We start from the raw sequence: 23,527 nt of genomic DNA, 5'->3' as shown, positions 1-23,527 counted from the left end.
TTCCTATTTCTTGTTTCTTCTTTTATAATAATAATAATAATCACAATAACTATAAATTTATTTCTTCACAATAGATTTTTATTTAGATGGGATAAAATTAGAGTATGACAATATCATGTATTTTCTAAACATTTTGCAACTGAAGAAATTATTTATTTTGCTAAGTTCTTGTTTCTTACCATTTTATTGGAAGTGATAAAATAAGGTGTTGGTTTATAAGTTGCACAATATGTTGGCTAGAAAATGTGATATTGAATACATGGTTTTCCTCATTTACCAAAGGGGTTTTCTATCAAGGGAAGTGATATTCATGCACCTATATTTTTAGCATATGATTTCACTATTTCCCATAAGACATGTAAACCCTGATGAGCCTGAATGATTAGAGAGACTAAATGGTCTTTTAGCATGATGTAATATGAGCAAGTATTTGAGAGAATATCCAAGTTGATTTTAATTAGAGGATCAAATGCAGGACTTCCAATACAAAATTTGAACCCCTATCATTTTCCTTTCAATGTATTTAATCCATTCTTATTATGGTTTGTAAAAATTCTAATTCAATAATTTTATAAATTTTTTTATGAATGAATGTCAATGTCACACTTTTGTAATTTAATTAGAAAATAAATAGTACTTGTAAATAAATTTTTTTTTAATTTTTACATCAATCAAATATATCGATTAAGAGACGAAAACTAACTTAACATAGTTAAAAATATTACTATAAAAATATTCATCTTTACGTAATTACATATTCTAATTTTTTAATAAATTAATACGAATAAAATCAGTTTTCAAGTATAAATATCATTCTAATTATCTCAAATCTTAGATTTTATTCAAAAATAAAATTATATGTATTTAGTATCAGAACTAGATAAATATGAATCTATATAAATATATAATATGTAAAAACTGTAACTATTAACTTAAAATAGATTGTTTTGATGTGAATATGTATGAATTATATTATTTTAGTTATGAATTATTACTATATATATGTTTATACTAAATTTTTCTAATATGATTTACGCTTATATTTTTTAATATTAAGTTGTTTGGTTTTATAATTATACATATATATATATATATGAGAATGTTGTACCTTTATGTTGAGAATAGTATGCTCGTAAATTTTATGCAATTAAATGGGAACTTGAATGAGTGTATTAAAGAGTAGACTTGCATAGTTTTGTTAGTTTTAAGATTGTAATTGCACATGACTTGCTTGTAGTAGATATTAACTAAAATTGTTATTAGTATTTGTCAAATATAAACATGTAATGTTGCAAGCACTAAGCTTAAAGTGGTAAAAAAAAAAACTGAAAAAAAAAGAAGAAAATGTACATCACAAATTTAAAGAATGTTTAAATTGAGATACTATTTGGAATTCCCTTGCCAATAAGCCCGATTTCACCGGTAGGATAGAGCAAAGTATATGGCATATTCACTGGACCAATACGATTCTTCGACTCCTTGTCATTGTTTCTCTCTACTATTTTTTCTTCAATCTCCGCTAACTTATTTCCAAACTTCTTAAATGCCTCCAAGGTTTCTACATCTGATGTCCATTCTGGTGTGTCTCTTTGTCCCAAATAAATCTCATCCGAGGAATGTCTTGACAAAATTTCGAGAAGTGACATGCCAATAACTGTTTGCAAGTGGGAAGTGATGGTTCTCAAGAAAACTTTTTCTGGGTTAGACAGGAGTTCATCATATTCAGGAGTCCCTTTCTCTGGCATGAATCTACGGCTTATGGTAGGGCGGTTAGGGAGGTATGCTGCATACGGGTATTGTCCAAAGTTTATAGCTGCATGAAGTGCAGATGCCACCCATATAATAATGGTGCAAATATTCACCAACTCGTCACAAGTATGCAATTTAGGCCACCATGACTCATCTTTCTTATCACCATGACCTTCCTCTCGAACCTCCTTCCACCATGTTTGGAGTTCCACATCCTCTTGAATTATTTCATTACTTTTGTAATAGAAGTTACAGTAATCTTTTACCCACATTTTGATAGCTGACCATATCTCAAGCCCGTCAACAGCATATGGATAATCTTTTATCAATAAACTTACACCATGTGGTGAGTTTAGATCATCAATAGCCATTCCTCTGTATAAAGCACAAACTATGTTAATTACATTATCATAAGATCAACATCACAGTTATGAGTTTTAATTTATCTCTTGAGGGAACTAATAATATAATGTAAATAGCATGTTTAAGCAAGGTTTCTCCTTAAGTCAAACATGTCTTCAAACAATTCTAAGTTATTTATCATGTTAAGATAGTTTTCTAATGAAGGGAAGGGTTGTCTACAGTTATAGTTACATATTCTAAGACCCATAAGCTTTAATAACAATAAGATTTAACGATTGGATGAGTGAGTAATTAAGTTTAGATGCATGATTAAATATGATAGTTACCTCTTCTTGAGATCTTCAGGGAGTGCTTGATCAGTAAAAACCCATTTCTTATAAAGAAAAGATGACATTTCCATGGAATATTTGGCGGGAAAAACTGTAGCCTCAAAGAGTCCGTCAGCATTAAGGAGGGCTTGCCTAGAAAGTGCATTGATAGTCATTGTGTCGCGAAAGTGAGGATAAAGAAGTTTGTGGATAGGGTGAAGCACGCTCAACTGTCTATTTGTTGCAATAATAAATGGCTCAATCACCGCATGAGTGTGCAACCTGGGACGACAAGTGGGATGTTTATCAATAAAAATGAAATCATAAATTTGAATTTATTTTTGCCGGTTGTAGAACATACCAGTGACTGATGAGTTGATGATAGCCAGCGTCATTAACAGAAACATAGGCTTTTGCCAACTGCCACATTGAGCCTTCAACATCATTTTCAGCTGGTGTGAGTACTTTACTAATAGCACCAAGTTGATCTTCCTCGGGATGAGGCAAGCTTAACTCAATAGCTAGTGGCTTTAAGGTCTCGTCATCCTTCAAGAAGAGGAGTGTCCTAGATGCATATGTCTTCGTGGAAGTGGTATTTATTTTCCTCAAACATGGCATCAAATGATCGTGGTGATCTAAAATGAATAGCCTCTTCTGCTCCAATGCCTGTTTAACAGGAAAAACTAATAATAATTCACCCGTAGAATGATTTGCATTATAAGATATAAGTTCATCATAAATTTTAAAGTTATCACCTCTTCTGTACTGAGTCCATCTAAGTTCTTCTCAATGTGGCTTTTGTCAATTGAGCTACTTTGATCACCATATAGCTTAGGGTCTAGCTTGCTCGTGGGAGGAAATTCCTACAATCAATTTCCACCAAATTAAACTTTCCAAAAAAAAAAAATTATAAAAACATTAAACCACTAGAAATACTTTAAATTTACCTGAAGCAGGCAAATAACTACAGGATTTACTCCAGCTAACATTTCCCTTGCAAATTCTTCATCTGTTCTCCATGCCGACTTATCCTCTGTTTATTTTCAAATTAAGATCAATCAAGTTTACAAACCACGAAAAGAATAGAATATTGAATTGATATTTTGCATTTTGTACTAGTTGAAGGAGGTCAAACATCTTCCTACCTTTAATGACTTGAGGCAGTGGAAAATTGAAGTGGCTTTCACCATCTGTTCGCAAGATTTCTTTTAACGTCTCAAGCGGGATGTTTTCCCTTATATGATCAAGAAGAGAACTGTGGGACAAACTGCTTCCTTCTCCGTAAAGTTTCATGATATCTTCCAAAGAGTTGAACTCATTAATGTTCTTCTTGAATAAAGCTTTGATCTCTGGTTTGATAAAGTGAACTATAGATTTAAATGCATAGGCAAAGAAATCAGACATCTTCAAATGATTAAATTTCTCATCTCTTGGAACATAGATGTCTAAACTCTTTATAAGTGGTATTCTGCTTTCGCTCTTAGGATCTGTTACAGTGAGAAAATAATATTAACACTTACGAAAATATTTTATACATATATTTGTTTTGTCTTATCGGTAAAAGACAAATTTATCATGTAAACCAAGCGAATAAAAAGTATATAATTTGAGTATCTAACCTATTTCTGATCGTGGTCGACCTGTCCTTCCTCTTCGAGGATAAGGATACTTAGTCGATCCTCCAAGAATTGGTCGAGGACTTTTTGCAGGTTCTCCCAAATCATTATAGTAGTCATAATCATACACTCTATCTCTTTCCTTTAGTTCCTTTTTCCCATCTCCTCTCAAATTCGTCAATTCTTCTTCTCTATACTTGCGCAATGGCAATGGGGTCCGGTTTGGGAGGTATGTCTGTGCAAAAACAAAAGCATAAGACGTTATTTTGCTTTAACAAACATTAAAGAGTAGATAGTTTGATTTCATAAAACTATTGCAATCAAATGATTTATTTTACGCCAGATCTAATAGGAAATTTTACTTAAAAACTGACACTCAAGATTTTAGTTCTTTTTTAAGAGAAAACATATTAGTTTTAGTTGAATAATTAATCAAGCATGTTTACTAATCAAATAATCCTAATAGACCTATTGACTAAGAAAAAGAGGAAAAGTAGAATTGAAACTTCAGTAGATGTCTGTTGGAAGCAACATTGAAACTTGTGTAGAACTAATGTCAAACAAGTTACCTTATTAATGAAGAAAATGCGATATTTCTCATTATCAGTAGTAGGATAAATCCACGAATTGCAAACAAAATGCATCCGTCCTTCACCAGGAACATCTTCAAGTGTAAGACTCTTGAGATAGAACTCATTGTTATGGGCATTGCATATTAAGAATGCTCCAGGAATTCCGATATCTTCATCCCAATCAAAGGTGACCTTATATGCAGATTCATTTGCGACTAGAAGAGTTGTCGTACCAATCCAGTTTTCCAGAAATGCTTTCTTTCCTAATTTTCCTTTCAACTCATTTGCTGCATTAGCACATAAAATCAGGAACCATTAAGCTCATGTGTTGCCTTTTAGCGAGACCATAGACAACCAAATTAAACAAATCACAGAGAAAAATCAAAACTCCACATGGAGCAAAGAGAAATTTAAAAGGCGAAAGCCACTCACCAGCTGCTGAGTCACTGTTTTGGGCACTGACGAGTTGAAGAGAGACTCGGTTGCGAAACAGCTCGTGAATATCGTCACTCACCAATGCACCCAAGTCGGCGACCTCAGCTACATTCTTCTTCATCAAAACGACGGTGCCCTGGATCTTCTTCCCCACGATCGCCTCTGTTGTTTGCGTCGACATAGCTCTGAATGAATATCACTCTCTTCGGATTAATTAATTAAGTTGAAAGCTTGAGTAGTTGTTCGTATCTGTGATGGTCGAAAGGAGAAGAGAAGCAGTGAAGTATTTATAGAGCACACCAGACACCAGCAGGCGCCGACCTATATTGATAAGCTTTTTTCAATTTCGGAAACTTAATGAATAACGGTTAAAAGTTTCCTTTTCTGTTCAAACACAACTTTCCTTTATCTGTAAAAGATCAATGAGCGCACATAAACTATTTTGGAAACCTAAAATTCTGTTTTCCTGTTCTACATAAACATTGGGATGAAATTAGATAACAATCAAAATCTTTTGGGGATTAACTTTCTTACGACATAAACCAGCAAAAAGGATAAAGAGATAAAGAGAGAGAGTTACCTTATCGAGCTAATTTAGACTGCTTCTCCTTCGACTTAATCAGATGTCTTTGTTCGCCTTTTAGTCCGCTCCTGGAATGCATCCATCTAAGGAAAGTGGTTACCGCCATTGCTGCCAAGTTCCGAGCTCTGATGCACTCCATTTTTTCACTGGTTTTCCCTTGTTTCCTTAGACAGAAACTTTTCAAATTAGAAAAAGCTCTCACGCCATTATTGTGGTTGAAGACTTTTAGAGGAGTGTTTAACTGGCTATCATAATTTAGTTTAAAAATTTCTTTTAAAAAATAAATAAAAAAAAAACTTTTGTATTTTTCAATTAAGAAAACACAAAAAGCCAATTTTAAAATTTAAAGAAGAAAATTTAAATTATAAATGTTTTATTAAACTTTAAAATTTCATAAAACATAATATATTTTTATTAATATCGTTTCCCAATTAAATTATAAATGTTCATGATAAACTCCCCTTTTATTTCTTTTAATGTTAAAAAATAAAAATTAACAAAGAAAAAAGAAATTAATAAATTGATCTTTATAAATCTCTCATTGATGATATCTTAGCAATGAATTTTTTTTTTTAATGCTGTAAATTTCATAATATATCCAACAAAAATTTTAAACTAAGTTTTATAATCTTTTAGAATATAAAACTTTTCTAAGGTCATAAGTATTGACCAATTAATTTTTTGTGAAAAATATAAAATGTTAGATAAAAGTAAGGATAAATTATTAAAAAAAATTGTAAACACTCCAAATTAGTTTTGAGAGAAGAACTAAAGCTTATCAAAACTCTAAATACATGAAGTTTGAGCTCATATTTAACTTAAAAAAAAAGAAAATGAACTTTTACTTAATTAATTAAAGTTAATTAGTGAATTAATATTTAAAAATTCATCTAAAGTTTCATGTGAGAATTATAATACAACTAAAATACGATCCTCATGATCAATTTTTATATTTATATTATTAAGATATATTATAATTAAATTAAATTTATCAAGATTTTCCTTAATGAGCGTATATTTATTCATTCTCAAATTATATAACATTTTCTTTAAAGAAATACAGTTTGTTAGCAATTTTTTAGAGTACAACTCGTTTAATTTTTTGGACACTGCTGATACCAATTCCACGCAGAATATTATCAATTACACTCATAAAAATAACACTCAAAACTCTCTCTTTTAAGTTTGACTTGTCAATTTCTTGCATTCCTTTTGGAAATTTCTACTTAATTACCTTCTATAAATCTTATAAAATTTCATTTTAATCTTTTATAGACTTAAATTTGTTCCATTATCAAACTTTTCTAAATCATACTCGGCAAAAGACGAAGATGCCATCTAGAAACCTTAGATTGTGTGTAAAGCCAAAATGCAAAAGGAAATACCGCTGCACTAATTGTCAAATCCAAGCAGCCGTACATCAGAGCAGAAACCATCGAGCTGTTGCATGTAAATCGTAATGTGTTCACAACATGCAGCAGAAGAAATAAAATAATTTAATATAATCTATTTGTATCTTGAAAGTTACATTCCATGTTAAAGATTAAATTTAAAACATATATGGTAGTGGATTCTCAAATTAAATTTTTTCAAAAATACGAATATTCTGTGCGTATCCACGCAAAGATTGACATTTGTTAATAAACTCTTTGATCAGTGGAACACGCAAACAAATCAAATGATATTTGTGTTAAGATTTACTCACAAAATTTTAACAAATTGAAAGAACAAAATTGCCTAAATTTTTTTCTTGTTTTAACGTGCGACTATATTTTAGCAACATCTGTGGCTATCTTTTTACCAGCACATGCGACTGCCTTTTTTAGCAACACATGCGACTGTCTTTTACCACCACTTGTGGCCTTTTTGCCAGTGTTTGCAGATGTGTGGCTACCTTTTTTTACCAGGATGTGCAGGCTGCTTCTTTTGTCTAATGCCTGCGGATGTGCAGCTGCCACTTTTTACCAGCATTTTCTTACTTTTTTTTTCAGCCCCCCCTATATATATATATATATATATTTAATGGTGGCAGCACAATTAGATTTATAACCTAATTGTCCGGCTACCTTTTATTATTATTAATTTTATTTTATCAATAAAATATTTTATAAATAAATTTAATTCCAAATTAGATTTTACAATAATCTTCATTATTATATTAGGCACAAATATTATATTATTACATTAATAATATAATAATAAAAAAATATAAATATTAATTTTCTAATTCTAAAATTAAAAAATTAAATTTGTCTATAATATTAATTATATCTTCTGTACTAGTAAAAAATATAATAATATTCTATTTAAATTAAAAAATTTATTTATTTGACTAAATTAAATTATCTAATTCAATTATTAAATAATTAAAATAATTAATTTATTTAGTAAATGGTAGAATACTTGTAAGTGTGCAATCTTATAAGTTCAATACTAAACTGGTAGTAAATTAGTCAAACCAATTTAATAATCAAAGTTAGTATCCAGCAATACTCTTTAATTAGCGGATAACATGAAGTGTACAATTACTGTTAAGAACTTACTAAAAAATAATGTAATATCTTATACTGTCATTGTTTCTCTGGGTTAAACTTAAGATATAGTTTAACTATAAAATCCCAATAGATAACTAATTACGTTTCATGTCAATTATAACTTACTAATGAATGACATAAAAAAAATTTCTTTCTTCTTTCATTCAATTGCGCTGATCAATGTTTTAATGTACTCGTTATAATAAAGGACAAAATAGATCTTAAACTTATTACCAATATTGACTAGTGTGATTACTTGTTTTTTTTTTGTTGTTTATGAACACTAGAACTAATAATGATCTCTTTTCTTCTTCGGACCATTTTTTATTCTCCATCTTCATCAAAAGTAACATCACGTCTAATGATTACCTTTTAGGTCTCTGGATTATACAGCTTATAGCCCTCTTTTCCATGCTGTAACTAATGAAGATGCATTTGTCCACTTTGTCATCAAGTTTCTTCCTTAAATCATCTGGTACATATGAATAAGTGATATGACCAAACACCCTAATATGGCTTAAATTAGGCTTTTGTCTGCTCCATACTTCTTGAGGTGTTTTATCACGAACACTTTTAACAGGACGTCTGTTTAAAATATAAACTCCACAAGCAACAAGTTCTGCCCAAAAACTCTTAGGTATCTTTTTATAATGCATCATGCTTCTCACCATGTCCATAATAGTTCTATTTTTTCTTTCTGCCACTTCGTTTTGTTAAGGAGTGTACCTAGCCATTAACTGATGTTTAATTCCATGTTTTCTTAAGAAGTCATCATAAACAATATATTATATGCCTCTATCAGTTCGTAAAGTTTTAAGAGAATAACCATTTTGTCTTTCAGTATATGTCACAAATTTCTTAACTTCTCCACATGCATCTTATTTATGTTTCAAAAAATATATCAATGTCTTTCTACTAAAATCATCAATGAAAGTAATGAAGTACTTATTACCTCCATGAGAAGAAACATCCATGTAGCATATGTCTAAATGCACAAGCTTAAGTGGGCTTTTGGCTCTCCATGCCTACTTTATAAGAAATGGATCTATGTGCTTCTTTCCCAAGACACAATGTTCATTAGTCGTGAACTTGAATAATTAGTAAGGTTGAAACCCACTCCTTATTTCAAGAAATTTGGTGCTCCCAAAATTCAAGTGACTAAACCGTATATGCCATATCCAATTATCATCAACAATCACAAAATTACAATGAGAAGCATTACCATAATTAATCTGTTTTAGAAATAAATAATTTGATGACATCTTTGTCTTCAGAATCATTTCTTTCTTTGTGTCACTTACAGTACACCTGTATTTATTGAAACACAAGTTATAACCTTTTTCTGCTAGTTATCCTACGTTTAATAGATTTTGACAGATAATAGGAGCATAATAAACTTTAAAAATATGATATGCAGACCAATTGTTTAGTTTAATAACAATTCTCCCTTTCCTTAAAATTGGGACTTCGTGATTGTCGCCTAATTTCACCGAAGAGCGAAACGATTCATCTAATTTAGAGAATACTGTCTTATTTTCACTCAGGTAATTGCTACAACCAGAGTCTAATAACCACTAACTATTATTACTTCCATTACTATCATGAGCTACCATCAATAAAGTCTCTACACTATCATTTTGGGCTACCTCGGCCTGATTTTCTCTATATTCTGATCTCTTTGCATGACACTCTCTATTATATAACAATATATTTTACAATTATGATTGAATATGTGATTTATATTCTAATTGATAGTGACCATATTTTTTGCATTTATTTTGGATGCGAGACTTACCTTGAGAAGATTCATTCTTTGTTGCTCTTTGTCTTGAAGTTGTTTTGAAATTTCCTCTTCCCCTACCTTTGAAATATGAGCTTTTTTTATTCTACAGTCCATGTGTTGCTTTCTCATCCTTTAAATTTACTTTAGCTATTAAAGTTTGTTCCATTGTGCTTAGAGACCTTTCATTCATCCACATCTCTCGTTGAGTTTAATAAAGCTTGTAAATCATTATGGGTCATGGTGTCCAAGTGTTTGGACTCTTCAATGGCTGTCAATGCGTACTCAAATCGATTAAACAACATACATAAGATCTTCTCCATGACATCTCTTTCATTTATTTGATCTCCATTATTTTTCATCTCATTTACTAACTTCTCCATTCATGAAAAATAATCACAAATACTTTCATCTTTTCTTTGCTCCATTAACTCGAACTGTCTTTTTAATCCATGTAGTCATGTTCGTTTGATTGGATCTGCACTTTAATATATTTTGAGAAAAATATTCCAAACCTTTTTTGCTATTTTGGCATAAAATATTTTTTTTTAGGATCGACAACTCCACAAATTGACAAATTAAAAATAAAACATTCTCATATAACGAAACCAAGTCTTGTAATCCTGCTGCTGACCACTTTTCCTTTTCAACAAGACTATTATTTAGAATTTTTTCATAACCATTGTTTCTCAAACATAGCTCCATTAAGTGCTTCCATAACCATTAAACTTGTTGAATTTGGACTCATGTTGTCGAACTAGAAGCCATAATGATCAAATTTTACGCTATGATACCAAATGTTGGCAATTTAATTTCGTTATAATTTCCTAGAAAATGAATTTATAATCAAACAAATACTCGAAAATTTATTGATGGAAATAACATAAATTTTACAACACTCACAAGATAAAATTTCACACCCTAAACTCATTATATGTTAGCTTGTTGAAGCTAATAATTCTAATTTAATTTTTTTCTCCTCACATTCCCAATTGCTTTTTCTTTTCCTTCTCACTTGTCTTTTCTCTTATGTCTAAAGTTATTTATATAAGCAGAAAGGTTGTGGTTTTCCTTCGATTCTTTATTGTTGACCCTTCACATTTCTCATCTTTATTGTTACCGTTCTTGTATTTTTTGTCTTTATTGTTGTCGTTCCTCTCTTTACTGTTGCTGCCTCACCTTCACCTCTTTATTGTTTAATTAATTTAAGTTTTAATTCTAACATTAATTAATTCAAGTTTAATTGTCCAACACTAATGCATAAAATTCCTTATTCCCTTGAAGTTTTTTGTGTTTTTTTTAGGCTTAATTTTCTATTTAAATGGGGATGTTGGAATGAACATGTTAATTAGACTCTATACTTTGTTTCTAATTAATGAGAAATGAATAGAGATGATTATGCATCTTAATGGTGATGATGTGATTTTTTTTTTTGAATTTGCTAAATGGATTAATGTTGGTTTTGGCTGATTAATGGTGATCTGAGTACTTTCTTCTTGGATCAGTGATGAAATTTGGACTCTAGTGTATCTATTATGTGATGTTGATTGGGGATGTAATTTGACGTGGTATGGGAGTTATATCTGACCATATTCTGGTTATGATTCGGAGCATATTTTTAAATGAAAAGCTATAAAATCTCATATCTTTCTTTACTGTCATTACCTTTTATTTTTGAAGAGATTTTATTATTAGAATTTATAATATCAATTAAAGAACATTTGAAAAATATAAAATTAGACAAAATTAGTCTTTGATAACAAAAGATCGTAATGGTAAAAAAAGTGAGAACTTAAGGTCTAAATAAATTAATAAATTAGTTCAAACAATATTTTCGAATGGATTAAATCTCTGTCATTGAACTATTCAGATGAAATTGAGTAGAATGATTATTTGAATCATTTTAATGCTTCATTGTAAACATTAAACATTATCATGAATTTCTTACAAATATTATTTTATTATGAGATTAATTTGTATTATTTATTTTAATTAATATAAATTAATTTGTATTATTTTATTCTCTCATAGATATTTTTTTGCACAGAGACATCGAAGATCGATGCTCATAGGATTAATCCAAATTTAATTTTAGTTTCTTTATTCCCACTTTTTTCTTTTTATCTTTTTATTGTATTTGAATACTTAATTTCCCAAATCGGGTTTGTAAATATGAATTATTAAATTTTACTTATGAATGAATGTTACAATCACACATTTAAATAGTAGTTAAATTCTTAATATACATGCAAATAATACTTAAGATAATTACACTAAATCACTAAATATGTGACTCACACCTTCATATTTTGTATAATTTCACTCTAAATTTATGATAAAAAGATCCATATAATTGTAACGGTCCCGAAAATTAAAAGAAAATGTATATATTTATTCTAAGTGCGGAAACGAAATAAAATAGATTATGATTAACATCCCTTACACAATAACCAAAACGAATTAAACTATGAAAGAATAAATTAACTTAAAGGAAATACTATGAATGAATGCTGTAAGGAAAGCTAATAAATTCTTTGGCTTCTACTCGCCATCTTCCTGCAGAACGGGATCGGGAATCAAGTCCTCCTGATCTGAAATGGTTAAGTAAGGAATGAGTTACACTACCCCAATAAAGATATCACATTATCTCACTGTCACAGAAGTAAAGGTTGGTAGAAAATAAAAACGACCAATGGAGCATAATTTATAACAAACTCATTTATCAATAATAAAACCCTTTACTGTCTACCTACCTCGGTGAGATTCATGAAAATAATTACATCATAAATATCATAAGATCACGCACACTCTGTAACATAACACATATCATGCTTTTGTATTTCAATCATCAGGCAATAAATTTCCTCTTTTATCAGCCTACTAGTATCCATTGGGATCCATAGGGGCTCCCCGCTACACGTGAACCATTCACATTAATAACTTAATTCCATGGCCGTCTCCATACCCCGTTCGGTATGGGCGCCAAAACACATAAAGTCTCCATACCCCGGCCGATATGAGAGATCACGTTCCCGGTAGGGTTCCCTATGGATCCGGTCCGTCCACCATCTCCTAGGATATCTAGTCAGGATGTCGAAATTATCCATTATTAATTCACATACTTTTTCCATTTTTTTTAATCTCAATTATCCAATCAAACACAAACACGTAAACCAGTAATGACACCAAATAAGGCAACATAACATCGGGTTCACAATAATTCAAAGCATAATAAATGAAACCGTGATTCATGCATACGAAACCATAAAATAAACACATTAGGCACCATATTGCATTCAAAACTGCAAAATAAATCAAATAACACCTGACTAAAAATATATCAGATTCGGGCTCCATTAGCAACCTTAATTAATTATACATATCTACTAATTCATAAAATATCATTTTATCATTTATTAGGCTTTAATGCCGTGATAGAAAATAAGGTGAGAGATCCTTACTTGTTTTAGAGTCTGAAATCAGGTTCTCACCGCGCATACGGGCAGTCCTTAGATTCCCTGAATTTTTTTTCTGGAAACTGAAACACACTTCTGGTACCTGCACATATCCCTAAAAAATCTCAAATCAGACCCAGGACCTTTTCGGCCAATTTCAGAATTCTGGCATGGCGGCTCCGCCGTGCTCCAGCGATGGCTCCGCCGCCCACGGTGGCAATCCGCCTCGAGTTGGCCGTTTTCGGCCTTTTTCGGTCGAATTCGGCCAAACTTGCATTGGTTCCTGTGATAAAACACCCCTAGGGCCCTCGGTGGGTCAAAAAATTCTAGAAAATCGAGACTTACCGGCAACAAAGCTCTCAGGTGCGGCGGCTCCTCCGGCGCGAGTTGCGATTCGGTGTTTTGCTCTGGTCAACCTGTAGAGAAAAGGACGGTGGTCACAGTGGTATAAAAATTACATCGAACGGGAAACGAGAAGGGCCTCATCGGAGGCAAAAACTGAGGAAACCCGCGGCCGTGCCACTGGATTTCGGTGGTGTTTTCTGGTCAATCGGCTGGTGGTTTGGCTCCGATTTTGTCACAGGGAGGTTCGGCATCGAAAAACGAGCCAAGAGGAGAAATTTTACCTCGTTTGGGGGCCGAAAAGTCCTCCGGTGCCGCGGCGGCCGGTTCCTCTAGTGGCTGGGTCGTCTTCTCCGGGGAGGGTTCTAGCGGCTAGGATTTGGGTTTGGGTGTGGATGCGATTATTTATAACCCTCCCCTTTTAATCTGAGCCGTCCATCATGATTTAAACTGAGACGTCTGATCGTGATTAAATAGGAAATAAATCTGAACCGTCCGTGTGTGATCAAATCTGGACCGTCGACACGCGTGAGATCTGGGCCGTCCGTGTGCGCGGGAACGGATCTGGGTCGTCCGATCGCGCGTAAGCAAATAGCCCTCGTGTCTCCATCTTGCGTGGCTTCCCGCGTCAGCGTCCCTGCCACGCGGTGTGTCCTGGTTGGCCGGGGCTGCTGACCGGCTACTGTCGTGGCTGTTGACGTGGCACTATTTTTCTAAATTGCGTTTTAACCCCCGATTTTTTATTTTCTTTTCAAAAGTACCCCAGAATCTAAATTTTCACCCATTTTCCCAAAATCAATTTCAATTAAATCCCGAAAATAATTTTATTCTATTTTATTATTATTATTATTATTATTATTTCTATTAAATTAAATTAAAACCTTATAAATTAAATATTACAATAGAATAAAATTAAACATTGGATGATTATATCATATTAGATTTTTTTTAATATGATCAACGTCTATTTTTTAATACTAAGTTGTTTTATTTTATAAATATAAATATAGGAATGTACCTCTATGTTGAGAATACTATGCTCGTAAATTTTATGTAATTAAATGCGAACTTGAATGAGTGTTATAGAGAGTAGACTTACATAGTTTTGTTAGTTCTAAGATTTTAATTGCACATGACTTGCTTGTAGTAGATATTAACTAAGATTATTATTTGTATTTGTCAAATGTAAACATCTAATATTACAAGCACTAAGCTTAAAGTGGTAAAAAAAAAACTAAAAAAGAAAAAAATAAGAAGAAGAAAATGTACATCACGAATTTAAAGAATGTTTAAATTGAGATACTATTTGGAATTCCCTTGCCAATAAGCCCGATTTCACCGGTAGGATAGCGCAAAATGTATGGCATATTCACTCCTTGTCATTGTTTCTCTCTACTATTTTTTCTTCAATCTCCGCTAACTTATTTCCAAACTTCTTAAATGCTTCTAAGGCTTCTACATCCAATGTCCATTTTGATGTGTCTCTTTGTCCCAAATAAATCTCATCCGAGGAATGTCTTGACAAAATTTCGAGAAGTGACATGCCAATAACTGTTTGTTAGTGGGAAGTGATGGTTCTCAAGAAAACTTTTTCTGGGTTAGACAGGAGTTCATCATATTCAGGAGTTCCTTTCTCTGGCATGAATCTAAGGCTTATGGTTGGGCGGTTAGGGAGGTATGCTGCATACGGGTATTGTCCAAAGTTTATAGCTGCATGAAGTGCAGATGCCACCCATATAATAATGGTGCAAATATTCACCAACTTGTCACAAGTATGCAATTTAGGCCACCATGACTTATCTTTCTTATCAGCATGACCTTCCTCTCGAACCTCCTTCCACCATGTTTGGAGTTCCACGTCCTCTTTAATTATTTCATTACTTTTGTAATAGAAGTTGCAGTAATCTCTTACCCATATTTTGATAGCTTACCATATCTCAAGTCCGTCAACAGCATATGAAAAATCTTTTATCAATAAACTTACGCCATGTGGCGAGTTTGGATCATCAATAGCCATTCCTCTGTATAAAGCACAAACTATGTTAATTACATTATCATAAGATCAACATCACAGTTATGAGTTTTAATTTATTTCTTGAGGGAACTAATAATATCATGTAGATAGCATGTTTAAGAAAGGTTTTTCCTCAAGTCAAACATGCCTTCAAACAATTCTAAGTTATTTATCATGTCAATATAGTTTTATAACACCCAAAACTTTTTATTTTATTATTATTAGAATTTTATTTGATTTGATTTTATTTTAATAATTAATTTATAAGGTTTTAATTTAATTTAATTTAATTTAATAGAAATAAAAATAATAATAATGATAAAATAGGGTAAAATTATTTTTGGAATTTAATTGAAAATTATTTTGAAAAAAAGAGGTGAAAATTTGGATTATGGGAGTGTTTTTGAAAAGAAAATCGAAAACCGGAGGTCAAAATACAATTTAAAAACGTCAGCAGCCCGGTCAGCACCCCTGGCCAACCAGGACATGCCGCGTGGCAAGGACACTGACGCGGGACGGAGACACGTGGGTGATCGTTGTGTGTGCGATCCGACTGCCCAGATCTGTTCACGCGCACACAGATGACCCAGATCAAAAACGCGCATGGAGGGCCCAGATCTCATGCGTACGGATGGTCCAGATTGAATCATGCACGGACGGTCCAGATCGCACCGTGATGGACGATCCAAATTTATTTCCAATTTAATCGCAACCAGATGGTTCAGATTAAATCGTGATGGACGGCTCAGATTAAAAGGAAAATGTTATAAATAACATCACCCACACCCAAACCCAAACCCTAACTGCTAGAGCCCTCGCCGTAGAAGTCGACCCAGCCATTGGAGGAACCGACCGCCGCCACCCGCCACCACACCGGAGGATTTTTCGGCTACCAAATAAGGTAAAATTTCTCCCATTGGGTTGGTTTTCGATGTTGAATCCACCTGTGGCCAAATTAGAGCCAAACCTCCGGCCAATTGGCCGAAAAACACCGCCGAAGCCCAGCGGTGCCGCCACGGGTTCCCTTGATTTTTGCCTCCGATGAGGCCCTTCCCGGTTCCCATTCGATGTAATTTTTATACCTTTGTAACCACTGTTTTTTTTCTCTACAAGTTGACCGGAGCAAAACACCAAATTGCAACTCGCATCGGAGGAGCCGTCGCAACCGAGAGCTCCACCGTCGGTAAGTCTGGATTTTCTGTAATTTTTTAGCCCACCGAGGGCCCTAGGGATGTTTTATCACAGGAACCAATGCAAGTTTTGCCAAATTTGGCCGAAAACGGCAGGAAACGGCCAACCCGAAGCGGATCGCCGCCTTGGGCGGTGGCGCCGTCACCGAAGGACAGCGGAGCCGCTGTATTGGAATTTTGAAATTGGTCAAATAAGCCCTGGGTTCGATTTGGAATTTTTTGGGGACATGTGGAGGTACCAGAAGTGTGTTTCAGTTTTCGAAGAAAAATTCAGAGAATCTAGGGACTGCCCGTAGGCGCAGTGAGAACCCAATTTCAGACTCCGAAATAATTAAGGATCTATCACCCTATTTCCTATCACGACATTAAAGCTTAATAAATGATAAAACGGTATTTTATGAATTAATAGATATGTACAATTAATTAAGGTTACTAATGGGGCCCGAACCTGATGTATTTGTCGGTCTGTTCCTGTTTGATTTATTTTACAGTCTAAATGCAGTATAGTATTTGATTGTTTATTCTGTAGTTTCATATGCATGAATCACTGTTTAATCTATTATGGTTTGAATGATTGTGAACCCGATGTTGTGTTGCCTTATTTGGTATGCGTTGCTGGTTTACGTATTTATATTGATTGGGTAATTGAGACTAAGAAAAATAAGGATGGTATGTGAATTTATGAATGGATGAGTCGACAGCCTCACTAGATATCCTGGGAGATGGTGGACGGACCGGGTCCATTGGGAACCCTACTGGGAACGTGGTCTCTCATATCGGACGGGGTATGGAGACTTTAAATGTTGTGGCACTCATACCGGACGAGGTATGGGGATAGCCCGCTTCACCTTCATACCGGACGGGGTATGAGAATGGCCCTGAAATTAAGGTGAATGGTTCACATGTAACAAGGACCCTTATGGATCCCCATGGATACTAGTAGGCTGATAAAAGAGGAAAATTTGTTGTCTGATGATTGAAATACAAAAGTATGATATGTGTTGTGTTACAGAGTGTGCATGATCTTATGATGTTTATAATGTTATTATTTTCATAAGTTGTTTTCATGAATCTCACCGAGGTAAGTGGACAGTAAAGAGTTTTATTATTGATAAATGAATTTGTTATGAATTCTGCTCCATTGGTCGTTTTTTTTTCTACCAGTCTTTACTACTGTGACAGTGAGATAGTGTGACATCTTTACAGAGCTAGTGTAGCTCATTTCTTACTTAACCATTTTAGATCAGGACTTGGTTCCCGAGCCCGTTCCGTAGGAAGACAGCGAATAGAAGCCTAAAGATTTATTAGTTTTCCTTATAGTATTCATTCATAGTATTTCCTTAAGTTAATTTATTGTTTCATATCTTTAATATGTTTTGATTATTATGTAAGGGATGTTAATCATAATCTATTTTATTTCGCTTCCGCACTTAAAATAAATATATACATTTCCTTTTAATTTTCGGGGCCGTTACAAGTTTTCTAATAAAGGGAATGGTTGTCTAATGTTATAGTTACATATTTTAAGACCCATAAGCTTTAATAATAATAAAATTTAATGATTGGATGAGTAATTAAGTTTAGATGCATGACTAAATAGGATAGTTACATCTTCTTAAGATCTTCAGGGAGTGCTTGATCAGTAAAAACCCATTTCTTATAAAGAAAAGATGACATTTCCATGGAATATTTGGCGGGAAAAACTGTAGCCTCAAAGAGTCCGTCAGCATTAAGGAGGGCTTGCCTAGAAAGTGCATTGATAGTCATTGTGTTGCGAAAGTGAGGGCAAAGAAGTTTGTGGATAGGGTGAAGCACGCTCAACTGTCTATTTGTTGCAATAATAAATGGCTCAATCACCGCATGAGTGTGCAACCTGGGACGACAAGTGGGATATTTATCAATAAAAATGAAATCATAAATTTGAATTTATTTTTGCTTGTTGTAGAACATACCAGTGACTGATGAGTTGATGATAGCCGGCGTCATTAACAGAAACATAGGCTTTTGCCAACTGCCACATTGAGCCTTCAACACAATTTTCAGTTGGTGTGAGTACTTTACTAATAGCACCAAGTTGATCTTCCTCAGGATGAGGCAAGCTTAACTCAATAGCTAGTGGCTTTAAGGTCTCGTCATCCTTCAAGAAGAGGAGTGTCCTAGATGCATATGTCTTCGTGGAAGTGGTATTTAGTTTCCTCAAATATGGTATCAAATGATCGTGGTGATCTAAAATGAATAGTCTTTTCTGCTCCAATGCCTGTTTAACAGGAAAAACTAATAATAATTCACCGGTAGAATGATTTGCATTATAAGATATAAGTTCATCATAAATTTTAAAGTTATCACCTCTTCTGTATTAAGTCCATCTAAGTTCTTCTCAATGTGGCTTTTGTTAATTGAGCTACTTTGATCACCATATAGCTAAGGGTCTAGCTTGCTCTTGGGAGAAAATTCCTATAATCAATTTCCACCAAATTAAACTTTCCAAAAAAAAAAGAAATTATTAAAATATTAAACCACTAGAAATACTTTAAATTTACCTGAAGCAGGAACATAACTACGGGATTTACTCCAGCTAACATTTCCCTTGCAAATTCTTCATCTATCCTCCATGCCGACTTATCCTCTGTTTATTTTCAAATTAAGATCTATCAAGTTCACAAACCATGAAATGGATAGAATATTGACTTGATATTTTGGATTTTGTACTAGTTGAAAGAGGTCAAACATCTTCCTACCTTTAATGACTTGAGGTAGTGGAAAATTGAAGTGGCTTTCACCATCTGTTCGCAAGATTTCTTTTAACGTCTCAAACGAGATGTTTTCCCTTATATGATCAAGAAGAGAACTGTGGGACAAACTGCTTCCTTCTCTGTAAAGTTTCATCATATCTTCCAAAGAGTCGAACTCATTAATGTTCTTCTCGAATAAAGCTTTGATCTCTGGTTTGATAAAGTGAACTATAGATTTAAATGCATAGGCAAAGAAATCAGACATCTTCAAATGATTAAATTTCTCGTCTCTTGGAATGTAGATGTCTAAACTCTTTATAAGTGGTATTCTGCTTTCGCTCTTAGGATCTGTTACAGTGAGAAAATAATATTAACACTTACGAAAAGATTTTATACATATATTTGTTTTGTCTTATCGGTAAAAGAAAAATTTATCACGTAAACAAAGCGAATAAAAAGTATATAATTTGAGTATCTAACTTATTTCTGATCGTGGTCGACCTGTCCTTCCTCTTCAAGGATAAGGATACTAAGTCGATCCTCCAAGAATTGGTCGAGGACTTTTTGCAGGTTCACCCAAATCATTGGAGTAGTCATAATCATACACTCTATCTCTTTCCTTTAGTTCCTTTTTCATATCTCCTCTTAGATTCGTCAATTCTTCTTCTCTATACTTGCACAATGGCAATGGGGTCTGGTTTGGGAGGTATGTCTGTTAAAAAAAAAAAAACATATGAAGTTATTTTACTTTAACAAACATTAAAGAGTAGATTATTTGATTTAATAAAACTATTGCAATCAAATGGTTTATTTTACGCCAGATCTAATAGGAAATTTTACTTAAAAACTGACACTCAAGATTTTAGTTCTTTTTTAAGAGAAAACATATTAGTTTTAGTTGAATAATTAATCAAGCACGTTTACTAATCAAATAATCCTAATAGACCTATTGACTAAGAAAAAGAGGAAAGGTAGAATTGAAACTTCAGTAGATGTCTGTTGGAAGCAACATTGAAACTTGTGTAGAACTAATGTCAAACAAGTTACCTTATTAATGAAGAAAATGCGATATTTCTCATTATCAGTAGTAGGATAAATCCACGAATTGCAAATAAAATGCATCCGTCCTTCACCAGGAACATCTTCAAGTGTAAGACTCTTGAGATATAACTCATTGTTATGGTCATTGCATATTAAGAATGCTCTTGGAATTCAGATATCTTCCCCCAAATCAAGGGTGACCTTATATGCAGATTCATCTGTGACTAGAAGAGTTGTCGTACCAATCCAGTTTTTCAGAAATTCTTTCTTTCCTAATTTTCCTTTCAACTCATTTGCTGCATTAACACATAAAATCAGGAACCATTAAGCTCATGTGTTGCCTTTTAGCGAGACCATAAACAACCAAATTGAACAAATCACAAAGAAAAATCAAAACTCAAGATGGAGCAAAGGGAAATTTAAAAGGCAAAAGCCACTCAACAGCTGCTGAGTCACTGTTTTGGGCACTGACGAGTTGCAGAGAGACTTGGTTGCGAAACAGTTCGTGAAGATCGTCACTCACCAATGCACCCAAGTCGGTGATCTCAGCTACATTCTTCTTCATCAAAAAGACGGTACCCTGGATCTTCTTCCCCACGATCTCCTCTGTTGTTTGGATCAACATAGCTTTGAATGAATATCACTCTCTTGGGATTAATTAATTACGTCGAAAGCTTGAGTAGTTGTTCGTATATGTGATGGTCAAAAGGAGAAGAGAAGCATTGAAATATTTATAGAGCACACCAGACACCAGCAGGCGCTAACCTATATTGATAAGCTTTTTTCAATTTCAGAAACTTAATAAATAACGGTTAAAAGTTTCCTTTTCTGTTCAAACACGACTTTCCTTTATTTGTAAATGATCAATGAGTGCACATAAACTATTTTGGAAACCTAAAATTCTTTTTTCCCGTTCAACATAAACATTGGGATGAAATTAGATGACAATCAAAATCTTTTGGGGATTAACTTTCTTACAACATAGACCAGCAAAAAGGATAAAGAGATAGAGAGAGAGAGTTACCTTATCGAGCTAATTTAGACTACTTCTCCTTTGACCTAATCAGATGTCTTTGTTCACCTTTTAGTACTCTCCTGGAATGCATCCATCTAAGGAAAATTGTTATTGCCATTGTTTCCAATTTCTGAGCTCTGATGCACTCCATTTGTTCAATGGTTTTCCCTTTTCCCTCAGATAGAAACTTTTCAGATCAGAAAAAGGTTTTACACCATTACTGTGGTTGAAGACTTTTAGTGGAGTGTGAAAAGGTCAGACAGTATGATGTCCGCTTAAAATTTGTTCAATTTTAAGCTTTTCAAAGCTCTTAATATATGAAATTTTAGCTTCTATTTAACTTTTTATTTTTGGGAAAGAAAATGAACTTTTAATTAATTAATTAAAGTTAATTAGTGAATTAATATTTAAAAATTTATATAAAATTTTAGAAATATATGATTGACCTTTATCATTATATTTATTTAGATACAATTCTTGTGATTCTATTTTTCTCAATAATGATACGCAATAACAATTCATAAAAAGTCACTAATTCTATTTTTTTAAACTATAAATTAATCTTTAAAAATTCATGTAAAGTCTCATGACAACAAACATAATACAATTAAAATATGATCATCATAATTAATTTTCATTATTAAGATATATTATAATTGAATTAAATTCATCAAGATTTTGGTTAGTGGACGTATATTTACTCATTCTCATATTATATAACATTTTTTTCAAAGAAATGCAAGATTGTCAGCGATTTATCGGAGTACAACTTTTTTAATTTTTTACACACTGTTAATGTCGAAAGTTCTCTACCAATTTCACACATAATATTATCAGTTACACTCATAAAAATAACACTCAAGACTCTCTTTTTCAAGTTTGACTTGTCAATTTCTTATATCCCATTGGAAATTTCTACCTAATTTGCTTCCATAAATCTCATAAAATCAGGGTCGATTTCATTTTAATCTTTTCTAGACTTAAACTTGTTCCACTATCAAACTTTTCTGCATCATACTTTGCAAAAGATGAAGATGCCATATAGAAACCTTAGATTCTGTGTAAAGCCAAAATGCAAAAAGAAATATCGTTGCACTAATTGTCAAATATAAGTTGTTGCACACTTGAGCAGAAACCACCGAGCCACTGCGCGTAAATTGTAGGATTGTAATATATTCACAATATGCAATGGAAGAAATAAAATAATTCAATATGATCTATTTGTGTCTTGAAAGTTCTATTACATGTTAAAAATTAAATCTAAAACATATACTCAAATCTTTATAGGTCTTCACCTTTCTGTATGCTCCAATTTTTTCTTAAATATCCATTTACAACCAATAAGCTTTATATCCTTTGAGGTTTCAACTAAAGTTCAAATTTTGTTGACCTTCATGGATTCCATTTAAGATTCCATGGTCTTTATCTATTTCTCATAATCAGAGTTTTGCATAGCCTCTTTATAAGTTTTAGGGTCATCATCATCATGATCAACCTCATTAAGTCCATCATCTTGCACCATAATATTCAACCTATCTTATGCATAATGTTGTTTAATAGACCTTCTAAGAGGTTCATGTATAACTTGCTCACCTTGTACGAGATTAGGTTGTTGTTCAATCTAATTTTAAATAGATTCATTAACTGGTTCTTGAATAAAATTTGTTTCGTGAAATTCAATCATTGGAGATGACAACGTCCTTCTCATCTTCAAAACATCTAGTAAATGTTACTTAACTTGTTTCTCATGATCTTATTGTATTGATTCATTAATTTTTTTAACTTCATCAAGTTCAAT

At 32.9% G+C, this 23,527-nt stretch overlaps 1 protein-coding gene and 1 pseudogene across 3 annotated transcripts; both read right to left on the bottom strand.

Moving 5' to 3' along the window:
* Window positions 1-1,237: 1,237 nt before the first annotated feature.
* On the bottom strand, window positions 1,238-5,855 carry LOC110817254 (putative linoleate 9S-lipoxygenase 5). Of its 2 annotated transcripts, none has more exons than XM_088213435.1 (10): window positions 5,624-5,855; window positions 5,041-5,364; window positions 4,606-4,895; window positions 4,040-4,271; window positions 3,566-3,907; window positions 3,368-3,453; window positions 3,176-3,283; window positions 2,782-3,086; window positions 2,439-2,702; window positions 1,238-2,124 (listed from the first exon to the last, which is right to left on the bottom strand). In XM_088213435.1, exons 2-10 carry the CDS (start codon window positions 5,222-5,224, stop codon window positions 1,371-1,373), a joined length of 2,565 nt encoding a protein of 854 aa, XP_088069561.1. In that variant the 5' UTR covers window positions 5,225-5,364; window positions 5,624-5,855; the 3' UTR covers window positions 1,238-1,370. The 2 variants fall into 2 exon arrangements, with proteins under 2 accessions (XP_088069561.1, XP_088069562.1); XM_088213436.1 differs by having other exon boundaries at window positions 5,041-5,292.
* Window positions 5,856-12,311: 6,456 nt separating this feature from the next.
* Window positions 12,312-22,023, bottom strand: LOC110817258 (putative linoleate 9S-lipoxygenase 5; annotated as a pseudogene). Its single transcript, XR_015817052.1, has 10 exons — window positions 21,739-22,023; window positions 21,157-21,479; window positions 20,721-21,002; window positions 20,154-20,385; window positions 19,680-20,021; window positions 19,482-19,567; window positions 19,288-19,395; window positions 18,894-19,198; window positions 18,551-18,814; window positions 12,312-15,758 (listed from the first exon to the last, which is right to left on the bottom strand). The product of XR_015817052.1 is annotated as a putative linoleate 9S-lipoxygenase 5 (transcript).
* Window positions 22,024-23,527: the final 1,504 nt, after the last annotated feature.

The sequence above is a fragment of the Carica papaya genome, chromosome 2 (genome assembly GCF_054855325.1).
Source record: "Carica papaya isolate Zhongbai chromosome 2, ASM5485532v1, whole genome shotgun sequence".
Taxonomy (NCBI): Eukaryota; Viridiplantae; Streptophyta; class Magnoliopsida; order Brassicales; family Caricaceae; genus Carica; species Carica papaya.
This window is presented reverse-complemented; position numbering and strand designations above follow the sequence as displayed.

What these genes read in the sequence shown, in the direction of transcription:
- LOC110817254 (XM_088213435.1), bottom strand. Translation starts at nt 5,224, where the DNA reads ATGTCGACGCAAACAACAGAGGCGATCGTGGGGAAGAAGATCCAGGGC. An exon ending in GCATTTTCTTCATTAATAAG is followed by an intron (nt 4,272 to 4,605) that starts GTAACTTGTTTG and finishes GTTTTTGCACAG; the next exon opens with ACATACCTCCCAAACCGGAC. An exon ending in ACTGCCTCAAGTCATTAAAG is followed by an intron (nt 3,454 to 3,565) that starts GTAGGAAGATGT and finishes GAAAATAAACAG; the next exon opens with AGGATAAGTCGGCATGGAGA.